The 25233-nt window shown below is 32.0% G+C and overlaps 2 protein-coding genes across 3 annotated transcripts; one reads left to right on the forward strand and one right to left on the reverse strand.

The window, feature by feature from the left end:
• The first annotated feature begins 886 nt into the window (after positions 1 to 886).
• On the forward strand, positions 887 to 12194 carry LOC114757762 (histone-lysine N-methyltransferase, H3 lysine-9 specific SUVH1). 2 transcript variants are annotated; one of them, XM_028946837.1, is made up of 3 exons: positions 887 to 897; positions 8747 to 10577; positions 11862 to 12194. In XM_028946837.1, the coding sequence occupies exon 2, from the start codon at positions 8753 to 8755 to the stop codon at positions 10511 to 10513; it is 1761 nt and encodes a 586-aa protein (XP_028802670.1). In that variant the 5' UTR covers positions 887 to 897; positions 8747 to 8752; the 3' UTR covers positions 10514 to 10577; positions 11862 to 12194. The 2 variants fall into 2 exon arrangements, with proteins under 2 accessions (XP_028802670.1, XP_028802669.1); XM_028946836.1 differs by lacking the exon at positions 887 to 897 and having other exon boundaries at positions 8041 to 10577.
• A 4753-nt stretch (positions 12195 to 16947) lies between these two features.
• LOC114757753 (protein ZINC INDUCED FACILITATOR-LIKE 1-like) lies at positions 16948 to 24661 on the reverse strand. Its single transcript, XM_028946818.1, has 17 exons — positions 24628 to 24661; positions 23405 to 23445; positions 23063 to 23123; positions 22609 to 22711; positions 22405 to 22507; positions 21569 to 21622; positions 21400 to 21462; positions 21082 to 21131; positions 20813 to 20888; positions 19714 to 19914; positions 19291 to 19378; positions 18711 to 18796; positions 18392 to 18499; positions 17931 to 17975; positions 17736 to 17824; positions 17566 to 17609; positions 16948 to 17060 (listed from the first exon to the last, which is right to left on the reverse strand). Exons 1-17 carry the CDS (start codon positions 24644 to 24646, stop codon positions 16948 to 16950), a joined length of 1344 nt encoding a protein of 447 aa, XP_028802651.1. The 5' UTR covers positions 24647 to 24661.
• Positions 24662 to 25233: the final 572 nt, after the last annotated feature.

The raw sequence follows: 25233 nt of genomic DNA on the forward strand, positions 1-25233 counted from the left end.
AAAATATAAATTTTCAGTTTGCCTTAAATAAATTTCGGTGCTTTGAATGTATTTCTGCTTTGTCTGTGTTTACTTCTAAACTTACTTCTTTTGGTGTGTGGGTTCTTGTGTCTATTCAAAGTTTTTATTTGTATTTTTCCTAAATGATGTTTCTGAGTCTTTTTTTAAACGAATTAGCTATTAGCCTTGAACCTCCAATCAAAGATTGCAATTAAATTAATTCATTTACTCTTATGATATATAATACGAGAGATTGTCTATTAGGATTCGTAAAATATTAAAAAAGCATGTCTTAATAACAGAAATAAATGTGGTCTAAATTAGTTTTAATATATGAGCTAGCAAAGTTAATGAAACTTGAACATTAAGACTATTATTCAGTATGTCTAATAATTAACATGTACAAATAGTTGAGAGTTATTAGGGCCCTGTCTAATTATGAGACTATAACGTCAGTAATGTGACTTCAAAATAGACACAATCAAAATTTTGCTGCTAATGCTTGTCTTTTCCCTCTTTATGTGTCTTTATAAATAGACAAGAACTTTAGTAATGCTAATGCAAGATGGAAGAACTATTGATATTATTTTCAATCCATCAGGGGTACCTTCATGAATGAATCTAGGGTTGGTTGTTGCTATAGCACAAAATTTTACCCAAAAAAATTTCAACACTCAAATTACAAAGATTTGGGGCTACTGAAAAATTGCTACATTTTGATTTCACATTGCTAGAAACATTCATTTATTCAATGGAAGTCCTACCAAAGCAAAGATGGATGTATAATAGACTAGATTCGAGCACTAAATGGTACACACAAGATTTCCAATGAGGTGTTGAGGAGTTTCTTGCCTATGCTCTAAGGGCACCTTATTCTCAAACATCAGGGAAGCTTAGGTGTCTATGTGTCAAGTATAAATGTAGGCCATATCTAACTGTTGATGAGGTGAAGACACACATCTATAAATCTAGATTCATGCAAAGTATTATACATGGAATAGTCATGGTGAAGCAGAAATACAATATTATTCTCCTTTGTCTCCAATACCAAGTGTCATACATGCCTCACATAGGCCAATCGATAACCAACTAAATCAATATGAGACTATAGTGATGGATGCAGTCGAGCCAAGTTTTAGGGATAATTATAATGAAGGTATTGAAGAGATACCAAATCCTAATGCAAGAGCATTTTATGATATGTTACATATTGCATAAGAACCATTGTAGGAAAGCTACGAAGAGTCTAAACTTTTAGCAGCTTATTAATTATTAAGCATTAAGGCAACAACTAACATGTCACAATAAGGATACAATTTAATTTCCCAACTCATGAGGAGGACACAGCCTAAAGATACTTGTGTGCCTGCAGACTTGTACCAAACAAAGAAGTTGGTGTCAAAGCTAGGTCTTGATTATAGAAAGATTGATTGTTGTGTGAATGGGTATATATTGTACTATAAAGCTAATGATAGTGCAACTCAATGTAAGTTTTGTGGTGAGGAGAGATATTTCTCTAGAAGGTGTCATGGAAGGGAAAAGATAGTTGCAAGGAAGCAATTATGGTTCTTACCTTTGATTCCAAGATTGCAGCAGTTGTATGCTTCTAAGAAAACTACAAAGGAAATGACATGGCAATATATGAATCGTAAAGATGCCAATGTCCTTTCTCACCCCTCTAACTGCTAAGCATGGAAAGTTTTTAATAGTACATATCTTGACTTTGCTCATGATCCACAAAATGTGAGGCTTAGGTTATGTGCTGATGGAGTTACACCAATTGGGCAATCAGAGAGACAATATTCTTGTTGGCCTGTAATTATTACTCCATATAATATGTCACCCAAGCTGTGTATGACACGAGAATATATACTTAGAGAAACTTCAGCTGATCTAATATCCACAAATTGGTTACTTTTGACATCAAAGTGTGTCTTTGTGTTGTGGACAATTCATATTGAGTAGCACACCCTCATCCCATGACAATTTTAATTCATCTATCAATGATTAAACAAGAAAATAAAGAACTTAGACAATTGAATGTCACCATCTAGATTGGAAGCACTTGAGCAAAAATTCTCAACTGGGTCGCCTATCAACTCCAACATTCAAAGTGAAGCAAGTCCACATAATGCTAGTTAGTAGTTTGTTTAATATTAGACTTGTTATAACGATTGCTCTTTAATTTGGAGCTTCTCATTTGACATCTTTAGGTTTGTTGCTTGTAATGACAATTGCTATTTTAATTTAGTTTGAATATTTTGCTACATTATAATTATAATTTCAATTTTTTTCTTACAAGAAACGCAGTTTGAAACAAAAAATAAAAAATTTACTAACAAAAAAAGTTAAAAATAAAAAAAATTTCACATATTTGTGACGGAAATTCCATCTCTAAATATATAATCAATAAAAAAGAAAGAAAAGGTGGAACATTAGCGATAGATTTACCAGGGAATTCCATCACTAATTTGTGACGAACAGTTCCATCACAAATCCATAGTAAACGTCTGAAGGAAAATTGTCAAAAATCTCAAAAATGTGTCATAAATTTGTGACAGAATTTCCATTACAACTTTGTGGCAAATTTGTTACGGAAGTTTCATCACAACTTTGTCGCAAAATTTGTGACATATTTTTACCACAAATCTGTTGCTGATTTGGGACGGAAATGCTGTCGTAAATCTGTCATAAGTTTTTTGATGAAATTTCTATCACAAATTAGCAACTTACTATTCCCTTACTAATTCGTCACAAAATTTGTGATGGCATGTCAGTCATAACTCTGTTGCCAAATTAGCGATGAAATTTGTATTTTCATCATAAATGAATTAGTGACAACCTTTTTAGCGACGTAACATATTTCATCGTAAATTCTGTCGCAGAATTTTTTTGGACGAATTAGCGATGAAATTTTCCTCACTAATTAGATTAGCAACGAAAATTTCGTCACTAATCTCCTATTTTTTGTAGTGGTAGGTTGAGACCATAGGAGCAAGGAACAGCTTAGATGCCCCACTACCCTATAAAGAATCTTGAATCATTGGATCTATAAACCCACTTCTCAGCTCATGTCCAAACCTATTGTTAATTTTTAAATTTAGAAGCACCTTTGCTATCTCTAATTTCTTTATTGTTGCTACATATTACTCAAAATGTTGGCAACATCTGCAAAATAATAAACATATGGTTCAAGACGTGTTCAAGGATATTATTCTTAAGAGTTATTCCACCACATAAGGTTAGAATAAAAGGCAGCACTCCTAAAATTAAATGAATCCTTCCCGCATAGAGTAGGGTGACAAAACAACATAAATTTAAAACTCAGAAGAAGAGAGAGAGGAGGAGAGCTTGGGGATATAACTCAATGCTCTCTGACATGCACCACACATCACCTTTTATAAGCTGATAGTACGTAATCGTTAGGACAACCTGATGGTGATTAAAAATTGTTTTAATGACAATTAAAAGGACGGCTTTTAAAAATTTGATTAAGGTGAATTAAAATATTCTAAGGCCATTAAATCTGGTTAATGAAAGAATAAAACCAACTAATTAAAACATATAAATACTGCAATAGTCATCTCTAATGGTCAGTTCTAAAAACACTTCTAGCTCAAGCTCACATCTTAGTAAACACTAAGCTTTTCTCAATCTTGAGTAATATGAGATTTTTTTTGACACACTCACATACTAAAGCTCCAGTAATCTCCACATGTGTCAAAAGGAGTATTATCGTCTGAGTTATAAACATGAGTATAATTGTTTCGAATCTGGTGTCTTTCAAACTATGAACTAGACCTCAACTGATAACATTTAATACACAAAGGTGTTAGTAAAGCCTGCTTCTATCAACCAATAACTTTTGGTTGTGTATTAGAAGTACTTAAAGTCATATTATACCCTCACAATTTTTACTATTAATGGCGGTTTTATGCATTAAAATGGCCATGCGCGTCCCTGATTCTTAACGAATGCTCTAGAGATTTTGTCATGATCTTATGAGAGCAGCCCTATTCTACATTCAAATAGGTGCTTTCATTAAGTGTACCTGCAATGAGCATACCATCCCATAAGATTATTAAATCATTAAGAGCTTTCACTCAGCCTCTTCAAAAAATACATTCTAGCACTTCTTCACATCATAGGAAGTGACTATGAATTTCCGTTAATGCTAGTAGAACTAATAGATGACTTATTTTTCCCATTTGAACCTTTTTCATGGGGTCTCTAATCACAAATGTTGGGTTTCTATTGTTGTTAATTTCATGTTGGTTTGCGTCTCATTCCCCTTGATGTTTCTATAATTTGTTTCTTTCCTAGGGGTTTCATTAACAGATCCACAAGATCTACTTTCAACATCACAAAATTAATTAAGATAACTACACAATTCTTAAGCATGTTGATTGCCCTGTTGTGTAAGCTCTTAAATTAATTAACTAAATTAACCCTATGTAGTATAGAGGTCAACCTAGGTCATCTCTCTATAAGGAGCTTTGTTAAAATTTTGAAAACCTTTTTAATTAAGAAAAATGTGATGTAGAGAAGGAAGTAATAGGAAAGAAAATTGATTGTTTTTTTAGGAAAATAAATTAAGAAATAACAATAATTAAAAGAAAGCAAAAGGAACGAAGACCTTACCAGAATGATGCACTTCCTGAGGATGTTGATGAGTGGCTATCATGGTTCAAAAGAATAAAGAGTTTATAAAAATAATTACTGAGTCAAAAAGAAAAACCCTAGATAACATCTAAGTCATAATTAATTAATTAATAATTATACATAGAGAGTTAGCATATAATCATCTTTCAATTAATCATTTAAAAAACAATTAGTTTGTGAATTCAATTAAACAATTATATCTTGTCCCTTGAGGAGAGTTATCTATCGAAAACCCTAGAGTATGAACTACTTGGGCAAATAAAAAATAGAAATCTATAAAGATAAACACCCATAGAATCATGAAGAAACTGAAAATATATTCAGTAAAAGCTTCAAAATATAATTGTTTAACTGAAACATAAATCAAATATCAGTGCACAAAAGAAATCAAAATTCTAACCTAGGAAATTCATAAAAGCAACATACTCATGGATTGAAATATGACAACTAACAAACTCCCTAAAATAAATAAGAACTCAAGCCACATCATCTTATCCTCAGGAACAAAGAGGACTAGCCATACATATAGTTAGATGACACCATAATGATAAAAAGAAAATAATAAAAAGAAACAGTGAAACAACTAGACACAAGAAGAAGCCAAGTGTATGCTTGTGCTTGTGTAGTTTAGATGGCTTCATTTTTTCCCCGACGCTCCTTTGATCTCCTTTTATGGCTCTTGAATCTGTCCTGGTTGGATGAAGAAACACTTGAGACTTCTTGATTTGGTGTGATTTTCATAGCAACCAAAGGAAAAAAAATTTGAATTTAAATGATATTGGATAAAAGGATAATATTTCAAATTTGAATAAAGATATGGTGATTGAATGAACTAGGATTAGGGTTTAGAAAAAGGATAAAGATGATAATGTGGATATTTGAAAAATTAAATGGATAATGGATATATAAATAAAATATTTATTCGAATTCAAAATACAATAAAAGAATCATCCATAAAAGAAATTAATTATTCAAGCTCTTTGATTTATGGTAGAAGATAAAAGTTATTTTGACTAGATATTTTGAATAATTTTCAATTAGATAATTGGAGAATTCTCTTTTAATGCCAAGTGACTGCCACAAATGTAGTTTCCATGGGGTCCATGTTTTGCTTGATAGAATATTTCCTGGAATTAAAGCAAAGATACCTTTCAAAAGGAAAATTATAAAAATATAATAAAAAATATACTTTTAAGCAATTAATTTATATAATTTTCTTAATTCAAAATATGAGTATCTTTTGTATTTTAAACTCTTTAAACATTATAAAATCCCTCCATTATATATAAAAATATAGTATAAAATAGGGATACATCACATGCATATTCATATAGTATTTCAAGTGATGTCCACTTGCACTATTGTTCTCTCTGCAATGATTGCTATTTAGCAATTACAACTTATTGACATTAAGTGTCAGTTTTATATCAAAACATTTGCTAAGTTTTTAACAACTTAACAACACTTACTCGCATAATATTTTATTTTTACCATTATTAAACGGTGAATAATCATAGTGGATTTTCTCAATTAATAAAATCAATTAACGGGCAAAAGAAATCTGAATAGAATTAAAGCCCAACAAAATAAAATGTTGCACAACCGAAACTGTTTTTTTTTTTTAATTCACATATTTTGAATGGAAGGAAGAAGATCGGTAATTGGAAAAATAATTAGGTAGAACGGTAAATAAGGGGAAGTAAGCATATTGACAGCCCGAACACAATCCGTTAGTACTTGAAGACTTCTAATTCAAACAGCAGAAAGAAATATACATTTTTTCGACAGTTCCAGAAAGGAATATTTAATGAACAAACCCGAGAATACAACATGCTAGTTAGCAAAGCACTAAAAAAAGAACCTAAAATTCAGGATAGAAAGGGTACAAGAAAAGTTGAATAGCAAGATTGTATTTCAAATTTTAGTATGGTAGGAAGAAAAATTACAGCGTTCGTTGGCAAGAGGCTTGAGAACTTCGCCTATGATCTGACCGATACTTTGAGAAGACTTCAAATCATCTTTCCGATTTTTGTGACTACATGGCAAGACTCACGCAACTCTCAACATCATCGTTAATCATTATCAGTGCCAAAGCAAAGCGCAAATTATTGTATTACATTAATAAAACCCCCTTTCAAGCAAACATTCAATTCCTGCAGGGGATTAACAACAAATAGTGAAATTCTTGTATACTGATATAAGTTATTGTATTGCGATTCAAGTAAACAAGCGATATGATAAACAAATTTGCGAAGACATAAATTTCAATGAAAATTCAAGAGGAGATTGAGATCGAAAGATTGGGAGCTGAAGACGCACTATAATGAACCCACGCTAGCACTCCATGCTCACTGTTTCTCTCTAACTCCCAATAATGGTAGCAGTCATGATCGTGGCTGTCTCGGTCAAGTCGGAATTGGAGGCTTTAGTATTTGAGGTGGGGTCAGATGTACGGTTCTTACGGGTGGTTTTCTTTCCCACAATTTTCAATCGGGTGGAAGGCATTAAGAGAACCCTAAGGCTGAGAGCAACGGGTAAAAACCTCTGAGGGCTCCGGGGAAAATTGGGAGGCACCTTTATAAACTACCTCCTACTACTGGCTTTCAAAACTGTGTACCCCACCCACTGGAAAAAACCATAGGCCTTCGTAGTCTTTCACAACAAAAGGATGCTTTTTTTTTTAGTAGAATGGTATCGCTGCCTTAGGATACCAGCACAACCGGCCAGACTAATCCCAAGTGCACTCGCAGGTATCGAACCCATGACATGATAAGGAAGGCGCCTTGCATTCCCGTTTGCTACTAGTCGGACTCGACCCTTGCAGGCATAAAAGGACGCTTTTAATAGGGAGGAAATTAGGGATCATGTGGCACGCTGTGGTGCCTGCTTTTAGCCCTGCTTTTATATATAATAGATGGATAGATAGATTAATACTTCAAAAATTTTCGTAGGTGCAGTTTTTTTTTTTTTGCAATTTATATGTTTTTTAGAAAATATAAAATATACAAAACTGTACTCTTTTATGGATGCAAATTATTATGATATATATTTTTTTATTTTATCCATAAGTTACGCAACGAACTTATTTACAGGAAGATACTAATTAAAAAAATTAATTTACAAATTTATATAGTGTTATTTAACTTTTAATTAGGGACCCTAATAGTCTTTTTATTAGGTCCTTAAGTTTCACATTTGATTGAGCCTTTATAAATTTTTCATCAATAATTTGCAGCTGTAAGAACTTAATTGAAAATAATGTGAAACTGTAAAAATTTAATAAAAAGAAAAATTACAAAAACTGTTGTTTGCAAATGGGCAGGAACTGGACCCCTTGCATGAAATGTACCCAAACTGTGTAAAATCTGGAGATACTCTGACGACATCGCACATAGGAAAACCCCACGACCAGTACAACACAGTGCATATAATTATATTATGCGGCCGAACCCGAGCTCTAGTTGTTTTTCCAGCCGTAGGTACTGTCTTTGAAGGTGCATCTTCTATCTCTATCTTCCGGTCGGAAATCTTTTGATTTCTTGAGTTCCAGTTTCTCAGCTGTTATTGCATTTATTCGCTAAGCTTCGCCAGCAGATTCGTGGCGAATCATGAGCCCGTCTACTCTTCTTTTGATGACCCTCGTTGGATATTATTTTCTATTTGGGTTTGCCTTCAAATCGTGTTTCAAATATCGTCTTGTTGAATAAATGATTATTCATTTGCACTTTTCGCAGTCAAGGTTTGTTTTTTTTTCCTATTTTTTGTCTAAATAATGAGCGTCGGACTCCACTTCTGATAGTGGGATAGAGGGGAAAAATAAGAATTAGGGATTGTTCTTTGCGAAGCTTGGTTTTGATTTTATTCAAGGTTCTGTAAAATGCAAGGAGGGTTAGGTCAAAACTCAAATCTTCCTTCAGGATCCATAGATAAGACAAGGGTTTTAGATGTTAAACCTCTGCGTACTTTGGACCCTGTGTTTCCAAATTCAGCTAGGGCTACTACCTTCGACGGCGCCTGTCCCACTGGGTTTTATTCCTTTTTCCCATTTGGTGCATCTCAAGGACCTCAGGCATCGCCTCCTAAGGTTCCCATGCCTGCTCCACTGCGGTCTTTTAGAAGCTCTGACACTGGAGAAGCAACACCGGCTGAGTTTCCTGTAGCATCCAATGGAGAAAATACTGATAGCCACGATCGCGCGGCACCAAACAAATCTAGATCCTCCAAAAAGAAGCCCAAGATAAGTCAAGATCTGCAAATTGATGTGAGTTCATTATTGGGCATTGGCAAAAATGAGCGTGAAGATGGTAATAGGGAGTTGGTTAATCTTCTGCTCATGACATTTGATGCTCTTAGGAGAAGGATCGGCCAGCTTGAAGATTCCAAAGAATTGACACTAGGGTTGAGCAAGCGAGCGGATATGAGAGCTGGCAACATTTTGATGAGTGCAGGCATTCGAACAAACCTGAGGAAACGAATAGGAGCTGTGCCTGGGGTTGAGATTGGGGACATTTTCTTTTTCCGACTAGAATTATGTATTGTGGGTCTGCATAGTCAGTCTATGGGTGGGATCGACTATACAAATATGGGTGGTAAGAATGAGTCTGATCCTCTGGCTTTAGCTATTGTTTCATCCGGAAAATATAATGACAATGCAGAGGATAGTGATATTTTGATTTATAGTGGTCAGGGTGGTGATAAGGGGGATGATCAGAAGCTAGAAAGGGGTAATCTTGCTTTGGATAGAAGCTTGCGACAGAAGACTGATGTCAGAGTAATACGGGGCATGAAAGATCAAATGAATTCAACTTCAAAGGTCTATATCTATGATGGGCTGTATAAAATCCAGGATTCATGGGTAGAAAAAGGGAAATCTGGTGGTGGTGTATTCAAGTACAAGTTGGTGAGAGTTCCGGGGCAGCCCAGAGCCTTTGCTGCTTGGAAATCTATTGAAAAGTGGAAAGGTGGCATCGCTTCTAGGACTGGGCTTATTCTTGCAGACCTCTCCTCAGGAGCTGAGAAAATTCCTGTGTCGCTTGTTAATGATTTTGATGATGAGAAAGCACCTGGCTATTTCACTTATCTCCATTCTCTTAGATATTCAAAATCCTTCATTGTTTCACATCCTTATGATTTCTGCAACTGTCAAAAAGATTGCATTCCTGGCGATTTGAACTGCTCTTGCATTCGGAGAAATGAAGGTGATTTTCCATATACTGGGAACGGCATTTTAGTGAGTCGGAAGAAATTGGTTTATGAATGTGGCCTTTCATGTCAATGTTCTCCTAACTGCAAAAATCGTGTATCCCAAACTGGTTTGAAGTACCGTATGGAGGTTTTCAAAACAAAGGATAGAGGATGGGGCCTTCGATCATTGGATCCTATCCGTGCAGGTACCTTTATTTGTGAGTATGCTGGAGAAGTTATTGACAGAGCCAGGGTAAGATGGAATGGCAATAATGATGAGTATGTTTTTGACACGACTCGAATATATCAACCATTCAAGTGGAACTATGAACCTAAGTTACTTGAAGAAGCTAGTTCAAATGATTCTAGCGAGGATTATGATATTCCATCTCCTGTAATTATTAGTGCCAAGAATGTTGGAAATGTGGCGAGATTCATGAATCATAGTTGCTCCCCAAATGTCTTTTGGCAGCCAGTTTTATATGAAGAAAACAATCAACCTGTTGTCCATATTTCCTTTTTTGCCCTTAGACACATTCCTCCACTGACAGAATTGACATATGATTATGGGGCTGCCCGATCTGATTCTACTGTGGGTCACATTGCACCCAGATGGAAAAAGAAATGCTTATGTGCATCATCAAAATGCCGGGGTTCTTTTGGCTGATAGATTTTGTTTGAGATGATCAAAGGAAGGCACAGGGCTGCTCAATGTGTTCATGACTGACAAGGTTTGGGGATCTTTCTTGTTTCCTAAGTTTTAGGTGTCAAGATTTGAATTGATCAGTGTAACAAACGCGGTTCTCTTCCTTAATATTTATTTCAAATTAGAGTTTTAGGGCTTTCATAACAAATGAATGGATGCATAATGTTTGAATTCATTTTAGTTTTTATACTCCCCACCCCCTTTCTTGTTATGTTTTCCTTTTCTCTTTTGTCTTTTGCTTTTTAACCATGCAGGCTGTACTTTTGCGTTATAAGAACCATTTTGTTTATATGTATTCTTGGTGCTATGATCATATAATTAGTCTTCCAAATATTTATATTAGCCTGAATCCTTAATATAAGACCTCAATCTACTTTGTTTCTCATCTTTTCCAAAAATATTCTTATTGATTGCAAGGGGTTCCCACCAAGTAGTTCCAATCATCCAATGCACATAATTGAAGATGATAGTTTAGGAAGATTAGAGTACATTTGTAACAAATAACTAACTTAACTAATTTTCTTAATATTCTCAAATTAGCTATCTAGCTCTTATATGGAGGAATATAATCTAACAGGTTTAGTCTTCTTTACTCTCTACTCGGTCTCCCGGATTTAATATATATGGGTGCAAAACTTTATTCTTTTCTAGTTGTATCTTATATGTTTTACATATTTACATAATTTTAATCATTCTAAACCAAAAATAAATTTCTTTTTAATTTCACTGCCTGCATTTATTTCCCTTTCTTCTCTTTTTGTGGTTTTTGTGGTTTCTTGAATCAAGCTAACGAATTATGTTTGTTCCTAACAATTGAAAGAAATTGAAGAGGTGCTTCTCTTTCTTCATTATTTCCTCCTTCCTTGCCTTATTGCCAATATGTTTATATTGTGTCTATGCCAGAAATGATTGTCTGCAAGTGTAAGCCTTTTCTTTCTCCCCCCCCCCCCCCCAAAAAAAAAAAAAACGAAGTTATATGATGCCCAAGCCAAACTAGTTGTCCTGATTAAGGTCCATTAAATTAGTTGGTTGCTCAATGAGAGACATCATTCAGCATCAAGAGTTGTACTTATTGAATTTTATGTGCATGTGCATTTAGATTTGTATGGTTAATTCTGTTTCCCATTTTGGCTTCTCTGTCTATTAAAAAAATAAAAAAATAAAAAATCTTGGCTGATAAATCTTACAAAAATACGCGGTTTAGAAGTATGCCAAGAGTATTTTTTTTATTTTTTTCAATGCTTGATAAAATCATGGTTCTTCAAAATAAGCAAATATTTTTGTCTAACTCATTCTGTGCTTGCAACAGATCAAGGACGGAAGCTTCATTTAGCAGATACATGCTTGGATACGTGTCGCAAGAAATAGAAGCATTCTAAGCATGGAATTTTTCCCCATACCAAGTCTATGACAAATTGAAAAGTTGTACAATAATTCTGTTCTTGGTCAAATTAAAGTTAGTTGTGTTGCATGATATAAGGGAAAGCGCATCTGTTGTGATATTCAGGGCATCCAAACAGGTATATCTTAACTTGTATTTTGTTGTACTGTAATTGATGTGTTCTTGAATTGAATGGCCTTATCGCATTCAAATTTTGTTAGAAGCGTCAATGCCAATGGAAATAAAATTCCAACACTAGTATCAAATATAGCAACGCTTAAAATTGCAAATTAAATAATGCATATTTGAGAGTGCTGCTTGTTCGAGCTTCAAATGTGAAAGTATGGTATGTCTTGTTTTCTTTTGTATTTTTTTTTTCCGGTGAAAAAATTTTAGTCAGGGGATTGGCTCACCGCTCACCCGTAAGTCAAGTCACATACAACTCAGTCGTCTATCGGTCACACCCTCCTTTTTTCAGGTAACATTGTTGTGTACCTAGATCATTGATTGGGCCACAATATTAACCGCGTGGGAATTCTCATAATTAGCTTCAAATTCCATGCTTTACGTGCGTATGGGATGCCACCCACAGCATCTTGAAGTTATTAGAAATCAAGCTCGTTTCCTTTAGTGAGCTTATCCGATGGCTTGTTACCTTTCTTAATTGCACTGTCGTTAAAATAATCTTCTAGGGCCTTGCTAGATTCTACTTTTTGGTTGAGGGTAAACCTTGGCTTGGAGTATTTATCAATCAGATCAATGTTACTTGGAATCTCCTTTTTAAGCCGTAGATTCTGCTTTTACGCCTCTTTCTTTCGTGTGCGTGGTCCGGCTAGTAAAGCAAAGTTTGAATCAACAAAGTTACAGACAATCTGTGAACTTGGAAGAAAAGCACCTGAAGATGAAGCGGATTTCTTCCCCCCCTCACTTTAGGGTTCATTAATGACATGCTAACCATTGGATTGAAGCTTGACAAAATGGCAGTAATCGGTTGTGGTAAAATCCTTGGCCAGAAACAGCCAGGTGGAAAGCATTGATTTTACAAAACAAGTTCGGAAAACAGAAACTTACCTGCGACATGTTTTGATATGAGTCGCTGGATAAATCTTAGTGGCTACTTTGGGATCTTGTAATATCGAGATTATCAAGTACAAGAACTGGCAATACGCTCAATGGAATGGGGTGATTACCAATTTCTGGATCTTAAATACCTTTTTATAATAAAACAACGGATAAATAATACTCCCTCCATCTTTTTTTAAGTAATAACTGTCATTCTTTTTTTTTTTCCTAAATACAAGTAATATTTACAAGTTGTCTTAATTTTGTAACAAATTTGTTATTTTATCCCTATTAATTATTTATTTTAATATTCAATATATTTATTGTCTCTTTTTACAAGCTATTATTTCTCTCCATCACACATTTTCTTTTATAATTCTTTTTATTATAATAATGTTTTTATTCTTTCTTATACTCTCTCTCCCTATAAATAAGGGTATTTTGGAGAAATTTTTTTTTAATTCTGACCTATTTATTGTTTTTAACTAGCTTTTAGATTTACGCAATGGAGTTCTATGTTGTTTATAATAAAGGATGGAGGTTGTAGTTTATACAAATCTATATTCGGAAACTTGTTTTCATGTATATATTTGGGCCTTGCAAAACTGAAAACTCAAGTCAGTACATGTTTGGGCCTTATAAAAGATTTTCTGTCTTTAACACACACTGGTTATGGATGAACAACTGAGTCAAAGTTATTAAACTTATGATTGTGATACAGATGTAAATTCGGATTGTAAGCTTATAAGAGTTTACTAATAAATTGATATTAAAAATATACACTTAAATAATTAAGATATAAAAAATGAGAATTTTATTTAAATATATTTTAAATTCAAATAATTGAAATTAAATCCACTAATGTTCATAATTTACTATATTCAACAAAGAAAATTTTATGAAATTCATGTATAAAGTCATTAAACATAACTAGATTTAAAAATTTGGCATGAGTTTAAGAGTGAGTTGACCTGATTTCATAAGCTAAAAACTTAAAAACAGTAAACTCAATGAGTGAACTCGTAAGTTCAAATGAGTTTGTAGTTCGCATGAGTTTAAAAGCGAATTGACACGCTTTATAAGTTAAAAACATAAAAACATTAAACTCGTAGAATCATTTTGCAAGTATATGGACCTGAATTTTAAGGTATAGGGAGTGGGAATAGAAATGGGAATGAGAGTGGGAATAAGGCTTTGAAATCACATTTGGTATGAAAAAAATACTTGGGAGAATGTTTATATTAATTTTTTTTTATAATTAGCCATAAATTATACAAAAACTTATATACCCTTATAAATTAAAAAAAAAAAGGAGTTCATAAAATATCATAGGGATAATTTGGTATAAATAATGTTCAATCTTATGAATGATTTTATAATACCATGGAGGGTGGTGATATTATGCAATCTTATCTGGGTAGTATTGCACAATCCCAAGTATTATTTAGTATCTCCTACCAAATATGTTAAAATAAGTTATATCAATGTCAATGCCAATCACAACCCTTAATGCTTCATACACAATGAAGCCTAAGTACTTTGTTCAGTAAACACAATTAATTAGGGGTATGCAAGTACATGATGGTTAGGTCTAGTCTAGTCTAGTCCAACGTGAAGTGGTCTGTTCCTGTCCAATCTAGTCCAAATAAACTATATGATAAAGTTAGACTAGATTGAATTAGATTGGTCGGTTGGGTTGGACTAGGTTTTAGATCAAGTGATTAGACCACTTGGACTGGTCTAGTCCAATCCAGGTAAATTTTTTTATTTTTCAATAATTTGTAATTTAGATGTTACTTTTAAATTTTTTTTTAATGTTTTTAGAGATTTTTGTGTATTTATGATGAAGTCCTAATATTTTAGGATGATTTTTATATGATTATAGGTATTTTTATTATCTTAAATTGTATTTATCATGTTGAAATCTTATTTCCCATAAAAAAAAGAAAAAAAAAAGAAAATTGGAAATCTAGTCTAGCGGGTTGGGTTTTGATCTGGTCCAGTCAGTATGTTGTGCAGGCCTACAATTAATCCCATGCATCTTAAAAGGAGACTAATAAAAGACAAAAACTGTACATCAAGGTTGTGAGTTGATTTTGAAGTTAAAATTTTCGTTTCACGATAGACCTGGTCAGATTTGAGAAGACTAAACTAGAGACGAGGCCCAAGATTTCACACGCGCGCGCACACACATATTTATGTATACTCTCTCCGTTGCTTATTACAAAGCATCTTTTAAAAAGATTTTTTTTATTTCATTTATAAGTCCTTTTGCAAAATATTGAGAGTAACCAATATGCTTATCTAGAAAGTATTTCTGATTAATTAAAAAAATTCCTTGACCCTCTTCAATATGGTTCACTCTCCATTAAAAGAGTTAACTGTATTATATGGAGGATATATTTGGAAAAATTGAATTACTTTAGTGACTAATTAACTGGATAATGTCTCCATTTAATTCTCTCTTCACTCTACTATTTTTATTTTTGGATTAACATCCACTGGTTGATATTTAATATATTATAAAAATATTATTATAATATTAATTAAACAACAAATATACATAAACAGTCAGATTTTAATATGCATATATTATTTCTATAGATTTTTATTAAATATTTTATTTTTTTATCCTATGCCGTTTGATTATAATAATATGATAATATTTATTTATATATAGGTTAAAATTATTTTTATACATTTTTTAAATCTTAGCCATTAGATATTAATCCAATGGCAGAGATAATGAATAAAAGATAGTGCAGAGAAAACTAAATAAAGACATTCTTTCCCGATAATCCACGAGTTATGGTAGGTAGAAAAGGAGTAACGTTTTCCCCGCTTATCATACTGATTGCCCCTGTGCAACAAACAAGTCACTGGATCTAATTTTTTAAGACAACTTATTACATATTTTATTATACATATAAATATTCATACTCCTATAAGGTAGAGAAAGAAAAAAATTTTTTGATTCTATTTATAAGGTAGAAATATATTTTTCATTTATTATTGCGTTGGCTTTATTTTCATAGTGTATAATGTATAGTACATTAAGATAAAATCAGAAAGTTGTTAAATTTTAATACGGAGATAATATAGTTTAGCTCACAAAAAAAGTTAATATAATTTAATTTTTTTATTAATTTGTGTGAAATATATTAAAAATAATTTATAAATAGAATTATATCAGTACATTGATTTTTTAAAAAATTTAAAAGAAAATGAGTAATTTGGACCTTGTACTTTAGATTGAGGAGCTTTACGTTCTCACCAAATTGAGCGACCCATAGATCAGTGGGCTGTGGGCTTTTTCACTAGACGTTTAGGTATGCTCTAAAATATGCCCTTAAAGCATTTTAAAAAATATATTTTTATATAAATAGAGACAATTTTTCTTACATACTTATTTCAAATTTCATAAAATCATTTCTAAAATTATAATTTCATTTTCACCTAAACATTTTTTAAATTTTGGAAGTTGTCAACCTCCAAACTTGTGCTAAATTATTTAGGTGTTTTAATTAATTGCAAAGAATCATAGAACATGACGAGAAGTACAAACTTTCAATGACAGGTAGGAGGGAAAAAACAAAAAGAAGATTATCACCGGATAAAAAAAAAAAGAGGAGATTGAAGAATGAAATAATGACAACACCGGTATCAAACCTTTGAACTTCATATTTTAAGTTCCCAGCAAAACTTAAATTTCATGATTAGTCGAACAATAGTACAATAGCATATGACTGTTTCTCTTTCCCTTTTTGACTTTTTATCCTCGTCATTATTAATAATTATTTCCCCTTATAACAAAGCAGAATGCAAGTTACATGTATGATGTATTATTGCTCTATCAATTAGAAGCAGGCAAATCCCAGAAGTGGGCGCCGCCAAAAACGGAATTCCATAGAAATGCTTGAAGCCTTTTTTCTTTCCGCAAAATCTGGTCTTATCAGTATAACTGTTGTGAAGGTTTCTTCTTTTTCTCACCCAGAAATGGTTTGAACATCATAAGCAGTCCAATTGCTTCAACTAAATTCAGCGCAAAAAATACCATATGGGGACCTGCAAATAATTATATATATATATATATATATATATATATGCTCTTCAATCAGCTTCAAGTTTTGATACAATGCTAAGTAAATTAAAAAATAAATTTTAATTATTAACATAAATAAATTTATAAAAATCATAATTTAAAATTTCAATTATGATAATGTAGAGGGGTTTCCTTTAATACTAAATATAAAACCTCAATTCACTGTGTCTCCAAACTTTAAGAGTATTTTCCATCAAGAATGTAGTTTCCAATATAAATGATTAAAAAGAATTTATAGAAAAATCAGCGCATATTTTTTTTTAAAATAATTAACTTAACTAATTTTTTAATATCTGTAAATTAGTTATTTTATTTCTATTAGGACCCGAGAGAGAACTTAATGAATGAAAACAAAAATAATTTAAAGAAGTAAGAAGTTTATCTCCGTCTTTGCCCCATGCCAAGACCAAAAATATTTATTAAATAAAGAAATTCAATTAACACAAACAAATTGATTAAAGATCATACCTGGGAGGAGAGAAGCACCCATTCTCTTCTGTGACCATGTTAATCTGTATTCAATAAGAAAATACATAAATCAGATATTCGATGAAAAATAAAATAATTATACCCATTTTATCTTATTTTTCCCCCCTATAAAAAATAAGTAAATCAAAAGAAACAAAGTCGATACTCACATTGCTCCTCCTCCAGCAGGACCTATTGCTTTAAATATTGACATTCCCGTCATAGAAATGCCATTAGCTGCTCCTCTTTGGTGTTGTTCCTGTTTTTTCATACAATAATAATAATAATAATAATAATAATAATAATAATAATAATCATAATCATAATCATGATAATAATAAACTTGTTGAAACCAAAAATATTACCACGGCTCTGTTTTGCAGAAGGAATAAGCCAGTTGTAATTGTCACCTAAAATCCAACAAGAAATTCCATGAAAGGGCCAAGGCAGGGCCCAAAATGGAGAATGTGGATATGGAATTTGAAAACTTAATTGATAGAAGATCGAAGCTATTTCCACATATTTTGATGGATATATGGAAATGGAATTGTATCAAATTCTATGCTACCAAACATGGTTAAAGCACGGGTTCGAATTTCATTTCTATTTCCACATACTCAATTCCATCTTACCAAACGGGTCCCTATATGAAACAAACGCTTCCCTGCTGAGTTTTTACGTAATACAGCTTATAATGTTATCATGCTGAGTTTTCACAAAAATAATATCATGAATATTTATCACATGGAATAGTAGTTTTACTTTAAATATCATTTTGGACCAACTATTTCACCCATGATGGTTAAATGAAAACAGAGCTACTTACAGATAGAAGATTCTTTGCGATAGAAGCAACATTTAATACTAATAACAGTGTGAAGCCTGACAACATCGCTATGCAGGGGAAGCTTTGTAAGAGTGGTATGGATAAAGCCTGCAATTTCCATGCCAAAATAAAAAACTTTTAGTTAAAATAGGTCATGCACTAAAATGCTAAGAGGTCCAATTTTGACAGAAATATGAAACATGACATGACATATATAATTAATAATATGTAGTGTTTAAATGGAATTTGAAGTGTTGAATCATAGTTGATATATGTGTATCTGTGCTTCGTAAGTTGCAACGTTAATTTTAATGCTAACCGCTGAAATCCGAGCAATACTGAGAGGTCCACAAATTTTCTCCACAGATGGATATAGAGTAAGTTGGTAGATGATAAGTGCAACACCTAAAAATAACCAAGAGAAAACAGAGTAATTAACCAATTAAAAAGCGATTAAGCTCAAAAGAACATATATATATATATAGAGAGAGAGAGGGGGGTGCAATGGAATGAGGAAAAACAAAAAATGAAATTGAGTATCAAACACTGAATATGTAAGAGAAGAAGGCCGAAGCCCCATTTGGGATGATCCTTATAAAAATTCAAAATTGCCCACGCTGAGTTATTTTATGATTTAATTAAGAGGGCCAATTTAGTCCTTTGGCACTAATTATTTACAGTCCTCCTCTTTCCCTTTTACCAAACATCGTCTAAGTAGAATATTTTGTTTCCACTTTCATGCTTACCATAAGTTCAATTTTTATCTCCCTTTTATTAAAAATCTTTCCTTCCCGTCAAACAAGCCTTTATTATTATTACTTTTTTGTGGGCATGTCATACATGCATAAAGGATCGTAAAGTGAAAGTACAGTAATGAAACATTTTGCAGGTGGCAATACCAGATATTGCAAGAACATCACCAACATCATCAGTTGAAAATGTCAATCCTCCCAGCCTTTTAGGACTTACAGCCCATAATGAGAAAACCTGCAAAAAAAAAAAATATTCAAAATTAGTTTCTGAAACAGAACAATATCAATTAGGATAAATACTAGCTCTGATACTTAATATAAGAGCTAGTTAAAAGGTTGGATTTGGTTTTGAATATAAGAGCTATCTATGATTGTAAGGAATTCCCTCTAAGAGATAATTCTAATCATCCAATAAATATGATTAAAGAAGATAGTTTAAAGAGATCAATACATATTTGTGACAAATGACTAACTTAATTAATTTTTTTGGTATCTTAAAATTAATTATCTAACTCTTTTATTAAGAACCAGAGATAGCATAAAACAAATTTGACTTCAGTTAATTAATACCTCTTGATAAGCAATATCATGAAGTGAGAATACACAATAAGCTATGACTGATGACATGAGAGGCCAATTCCTGAGGAGATTCTCCTCCTTTTGAGTTACTTTCTTTTCTGTGTCATTAGACTTAGAACTGCTTCCATTTTCTAAAGCTTCGGTATCATCCTCAGTTGACTCATCACCCACTTTATGGTTGTGCAATGTTTCCTACAGCAAGGCAGATAGCTTTTTCAAAAAAAAAAAAAACAAGAAAAAGGGAAAACAAAAAGAAAATCCAACTCTAAATCATAAGCTAGCTTTTATTCTGAATATGTTTCTCAGAGATTTCATATTTGAAATTTTCAACTGTAATTTTTAGATGATAAAATTATTTTTTGAAAAACTGATTGTCAAGAATTATTTTTATTTTAGATCCTATACCTATTAAAATAATTGTTTAAAAAATGAAAATAATAAACACATGAATTTAGATAATCGAGATTACGAGCTCATCACCGCCGAAACTCAATTCCCCTGACTGGCTGCACAATAGAAAAGACATTTCCTTTCTCTCTGCATGTGTATGTGTGGATGAGGGATGTGTGTGTGTATATGTGTGTGTATGTGTATGTATATGTATATGTATGTAGTATCCACCAGAAAAAGACATTTCCTTTCCATTAAAATCGTAAAGGTTTCGTATTGGAACTTGCTAGGCTATTAAGAACATCATCTTACATGTTATGGTGAGAAAGATATAAATTTGATTAATCATCAGATGATATTTAGCATATTAATGGAGGAGTTTTTTTTTTTAAATTAAAAACAATAAAAAAGTAATTTTAATTAGTTGGGAGAGTAAAGAGGATCTGGGAGAAAAGATCTTGAAATAAGTATCGGGATATGTTGGAAATAATATATTTTTTTGTTTATTTTGGTAAGATAATCCAATTAACTGGTCAGAATAAGCTAAAATAGATAGTTATAATCCCCAAGTTTTTCTCTCAATTCTCCTTACTCTCCCAACTCACATTACATTTTTTTTGTCGGAAAAAAAAGGCAAACAAACTGGCCCTAAGGATTTTGGCCCAAAAAAAACAAACACAACTGCCCCTAAAATACATACTGGAATCCAGATGCAGCCGAACATCACTGCTAGCGCAAAAGCTGAGATAATGAAGCAGGGCAAGAAGTATGGAAACCTGCAAGAAATTTAAATGTTTTGTCAAATAAAAGTCAAGGCCAAAAAATATATAAAGAAATATAAACGAGTAGATGTTGGAGAAAAAAAATAGATATTTATATACATAAAGGAGTAGATAGATTTAGTAAGCTAATAGCAGTAATATTGTTTCATCAGACAAAAAGAGTATAATAAATAATAATTGCACTTACTTATCCCAGAAGGAGTTTTTCGGAAATATATTTGGATATTTCTCTACTGGCTGCAATTCAAAATTCCAAAATAAAAAAAATTAGAGAAACAAGGAATATATATATATTTATATATATATATATGCGCACACATTATTTAAGATCCGTTTGGTAGACTAAGCTTACTTGAAAAAAATTTTCATTTGTTTTATTATTGTAAAAGGAAATGTAAATTTCTACATTTTTTCTCTATATTAAAATATAGAGTTTCAGGTTATCATCCTTCTAATTAATATACCTAAATTTAGTTAAATTTGTGGCAGAAAAATTAGACCAAACCTGAGCCAAATAACCTCCCAATGCAGGGCCAATAATTAAACCTATGCCCCAAGATGCGCTCACCTGAAAATCAGATATATCAAACATTTAAATATTATAATGAACGAATGCTCTGTGTGTGTGTGTGAATTCCATTAAATTACAATAAATATAGGTCAACGAAGCATACAGTTGAGAGTCCAAGAGCTTGGTGTTCTTCCCTAAAAATCTCAGTAGCATAAGCCTGAACATAGAGAAAATTTACACATTAATGTATGCTTAGTATCAGAATAATGTAAAGAAAACCACCTTCAAACCAAACAGATTCGATGTTAGTCCAATACAAAAATTTATTTATTGAAGTTTCAATTTTTTCTTGGTATTATATAGGTATTATACGTTTTTTATCCCGTGAAAAATTTGTGCAAACTTATTATTTATGCTTTTTAATAACAGTCTTTTTTCATTATTAAATGGGTAGCTCCACTTGTGTTTTTTTTTTCCTCCCCTCTCTGGCGGATCAAAAGTTAAATTTAATTATTAGACTCTCCTAGGTCGCCTTTTAAAAGTTTTACTAATTTTACTTTGGGTTCTTAAATTTGAAATTCTTTTAATAGGAACCCAGGAAGGTTTCAAACTTATCAAGGTAATCCCTATCATTAATTCTCCACAAGTATTCCCATAATTTCTAGGTATGCTCAAGGGAGAATTGCAATAAAGTGGAAAAAAAACATAATTACTAAAATTTTTAATGACAACTCAATAGTTTGTAATAGCAAATTTCAGTATAGGAAATGATGTCTCACTTATTATTGAGACTCTTTGATAGTTATTTTCTTTTTTTTGAGATATTATTATAATATTTTGTACATTTAAAATCCAAATAAGCAAAGCTAAAGTATGGATAGAAGTATAATAACAATGATCAAATTACTACTACTACTACTATTATTATTAGTATTATTATTACAGGGACACAGTTGAAGACTTGTAACTAATTAGATCACACATTGAAACTGCTAGTACCTTCATTGGTCCAAGCAAGCCATTTAAGCTTCCCAGAAGAAATCTCATAGTAACAGCCATCCAAAAGCTTGTGCTAAGGCCAAATAATGTGTTGAAAATGACACTGAAATATATACAAGTTCAAAAATCAGTATAATTATGTAGAAGCCACATGAATTATTAGAGCTTGAAACAAAAGATTAATCATAGTAAATGTATACTTACACAGTCAAAACCCCTATGATTATCACGGGTTTTCGACCATATCGGTCCGATATCATTCCCCACACTACAGACGTCAAAGATCTGCCAAGCATGAAAGCAGATCCTGCAACATTTTTGCAATATATAGTCCATAAATCAAAATACTAAAAAACAGTAAAAGCCATGTTGGTAGTACTGCTTTTCATTTGAAACTCATCCAGTTCGGATCCGGAGAGATTATAAGCTACTCACTCTTGTACTAAATATAAAAATTAGTGAGGGGGTTTACTTTTATCCTAGATATAAGCTTTCAATACGCCAAATTTATGAATTATTTTCTAGACTATTCATGTTAATTGTATATATTAAAAGGGTTTTCATTGAAAGATAATTCCAACACGAATTATTGAAGAGAATATTTTAGGAGACCAGAAAAAATAATATTTATTTTCGGAAGTTTTAAAAGTAATCGTACCCACATAACCAGCATAGCCTCCAATATCTTCCTCTCTTTTGGCAACTTTGAAATCCCTTACCTGAAAGTATATTCAGTATCTGTCATATGATCATAAGAGGAAACACAAAACTATATTTTTCTCCTCTAAAGAAAACAAAGATTTCTGATGACTATAAACCTGAAGACAAATAATAAATAGAATTGTTTCTTTGTTAAAAAACAAAATTCATCTGGGACCACCCCAACAAGATTCCTTCATATGCAATGATTTGTTAATTTCGAGGAATATTAACTTCTGAAGGATCAGAATATTCAAGTGAAAAACAGGTAATATGTAAGTAAATATATAATGAAACTCACCATAAAATAGAGGAAAGGAAAGAGAGATGATATAGGCAGAGCTGTGTACAGAACATAGGAAATAAAACATCAGAGAGTCGTTAAAATTAACCAAAGAACAAATATAAAAGAAGAAGAAGCAGATCGAACCAAATCATTGAGTCATGCATAAATTATAGCAGACTTTTCTTTTATTTAAAAAATGACATAAAATTAAAACACAAGAAAATTATCTAAAATTTTCCTATTAAAATCTACTAACAGCATTTTTTGGTACAAAAACTTTAAGACGTAGTATTAGGCTGTTTACGCTACTTCCAAGCAAGACCAAATGCTTGCTAATGAGTAACCATAGTTAAGTTTCAAACCCAAAAATATGTTAGCTCAATCTGGTAAATTCATGATAAATTCACTCCAATCCTAACTATAATTTATATATCTCTAACTAATTCATATGCACTAAAATTTATCATAAAATTAAAATAATTTTTAATATTATCTTTATTAACTATACTAAATTTGAGTATATATATATATGAAAGAAAAATATTAAATAGGGAAAATTCTATAAAAAAAAACCCTGAAATTATCATTTTGCAATTCAGGCACCTAAGAGTTGGAAATGATAGAAAAGAAAGTCATGTCCGATCTAGTATTTTGTAAATTTAGTTAAATGAATAACATGCCCTTGTATCATATTTTGAAAAAAAAAAACCTTATAATTTGTTATTACCAGTACATTTCGTGTCATTGGCTATTCAACATTTTTTATTACCAGTTCACAACTTGTTAATAAATAATTTGTCATTGTTAGTACATTCTTTGTCAGTTGTTATTCAACACTTGTCATTGTCAATTCAAAACTTGCTAATAAATTTTTTTATATAAGGGCATTTTAGTCATTCAACTATATTTACAAAATACCAGAGTAAGTACCACTTCCTTTCTTAGGATTTTGAAGTGTTAGGTGCCTGATTTGGATTATGACATTTTCCATTTTCTTTATTAATAATCCTCGGTAAAGTTATCAAATACTTTATAAAAAAGAATTAAAAATCCCTTCTGGAACATGCTTTGTATATGGGATGGGAGAGGGTATACCATTAATTAAAAAAGAAAACTTTTTAGGGCATAAAGAATATCTGAGTACGTATGAGCTAAGTCAGTACTCAAAACTGACCGATCTTGTTAAAGGAAAACAAAAAAACAAATTAATGAATACAAAGGGTTCATTATTTACTTACTGGTGCATAAAACAACCATCCATATGCTAAATAGATGCCGAATAGGCACACGCCTATTCGTCTCTTTGGCTTTATCCACCTTACAACCAGCACAGTTCTCATGACACTTCTTCAACAATGGCTGCTCTATAACACTGCTCTCTACTTCTGTGTGAGAGCCCATTATTTTCTTCTTTCACGTACCAGAAAACCCAAGAAAGCAACATAGATCAAATAAGTTACGTACATGAAGAGAAAGAAAAAAGATAGTACTTTTGGGTTCGGTTTTTATGGAAATATGAGGATGAAGAACAAGAACATAACACACACACACACACACCTGTTAATAATGGAAGAATATGAAATAAGCCAGATGAGGGACTTGGTGGGGGTATGTGTATGAGGGCTTACCAGAGGCTGCAGTCTTCTTATATATAGAGCTGTATATATACGATAGGATCAACTTGAATGATATTATTACGGTGGAATAATTGTCATTATTAGTTGCCGACGTCACTTTGTTAGAAATAGAGGGACAATGATGAAGAAGGAAAAATCAGTGAAAAGGAAATTAAATTAAATGAAGCAAAATAGATGAATATCCTTAGGAACACGCTTATATGCAAA

The sequence above is a fragment of the Neltuma alba genome, unplaced genomic scaffold, assembly GCF_004799145.2.
Source record: "Neltuma alba isolate B1F8T4 unplaced genomic scaffold, ASM479914v2 tig00010625_pilon, whole genome shotgun sequence".
NCBI classification, from domain to species: Eukaryota; Viridiplantae; Streptophyta; class Magnoliopsida; order Fabales; family Fabaceae; genus Neltuma; species Neltuma alba.

Bases quoted from the DNA above. Each gene is read 5' to 3' on its own strand.
- LOC114757762 (XM_028946836.1), top strand. From the start codon at position 8,540: ATGCAAGGAGGGTTAGGTCAAAACTCAAATCTTCCTTCAGGATCCATA.
- LOC114757753 (XM_028946818.1), bottom strand. The intron at 22,508-22,608 runs GTAAGTATACAT...TATATATTTCAG, and splicing joins ATCATAGGGGTTTTGACTGT to TGTCATTTTCAACACATTAT. The intron at 17,610-17,735 runs GTGAGTATCGAC...TATTGAATACAG, and splicing joins CCTGCTGGAGGAGGAGCAAT to ATTAACATGGTCACAGAAGA.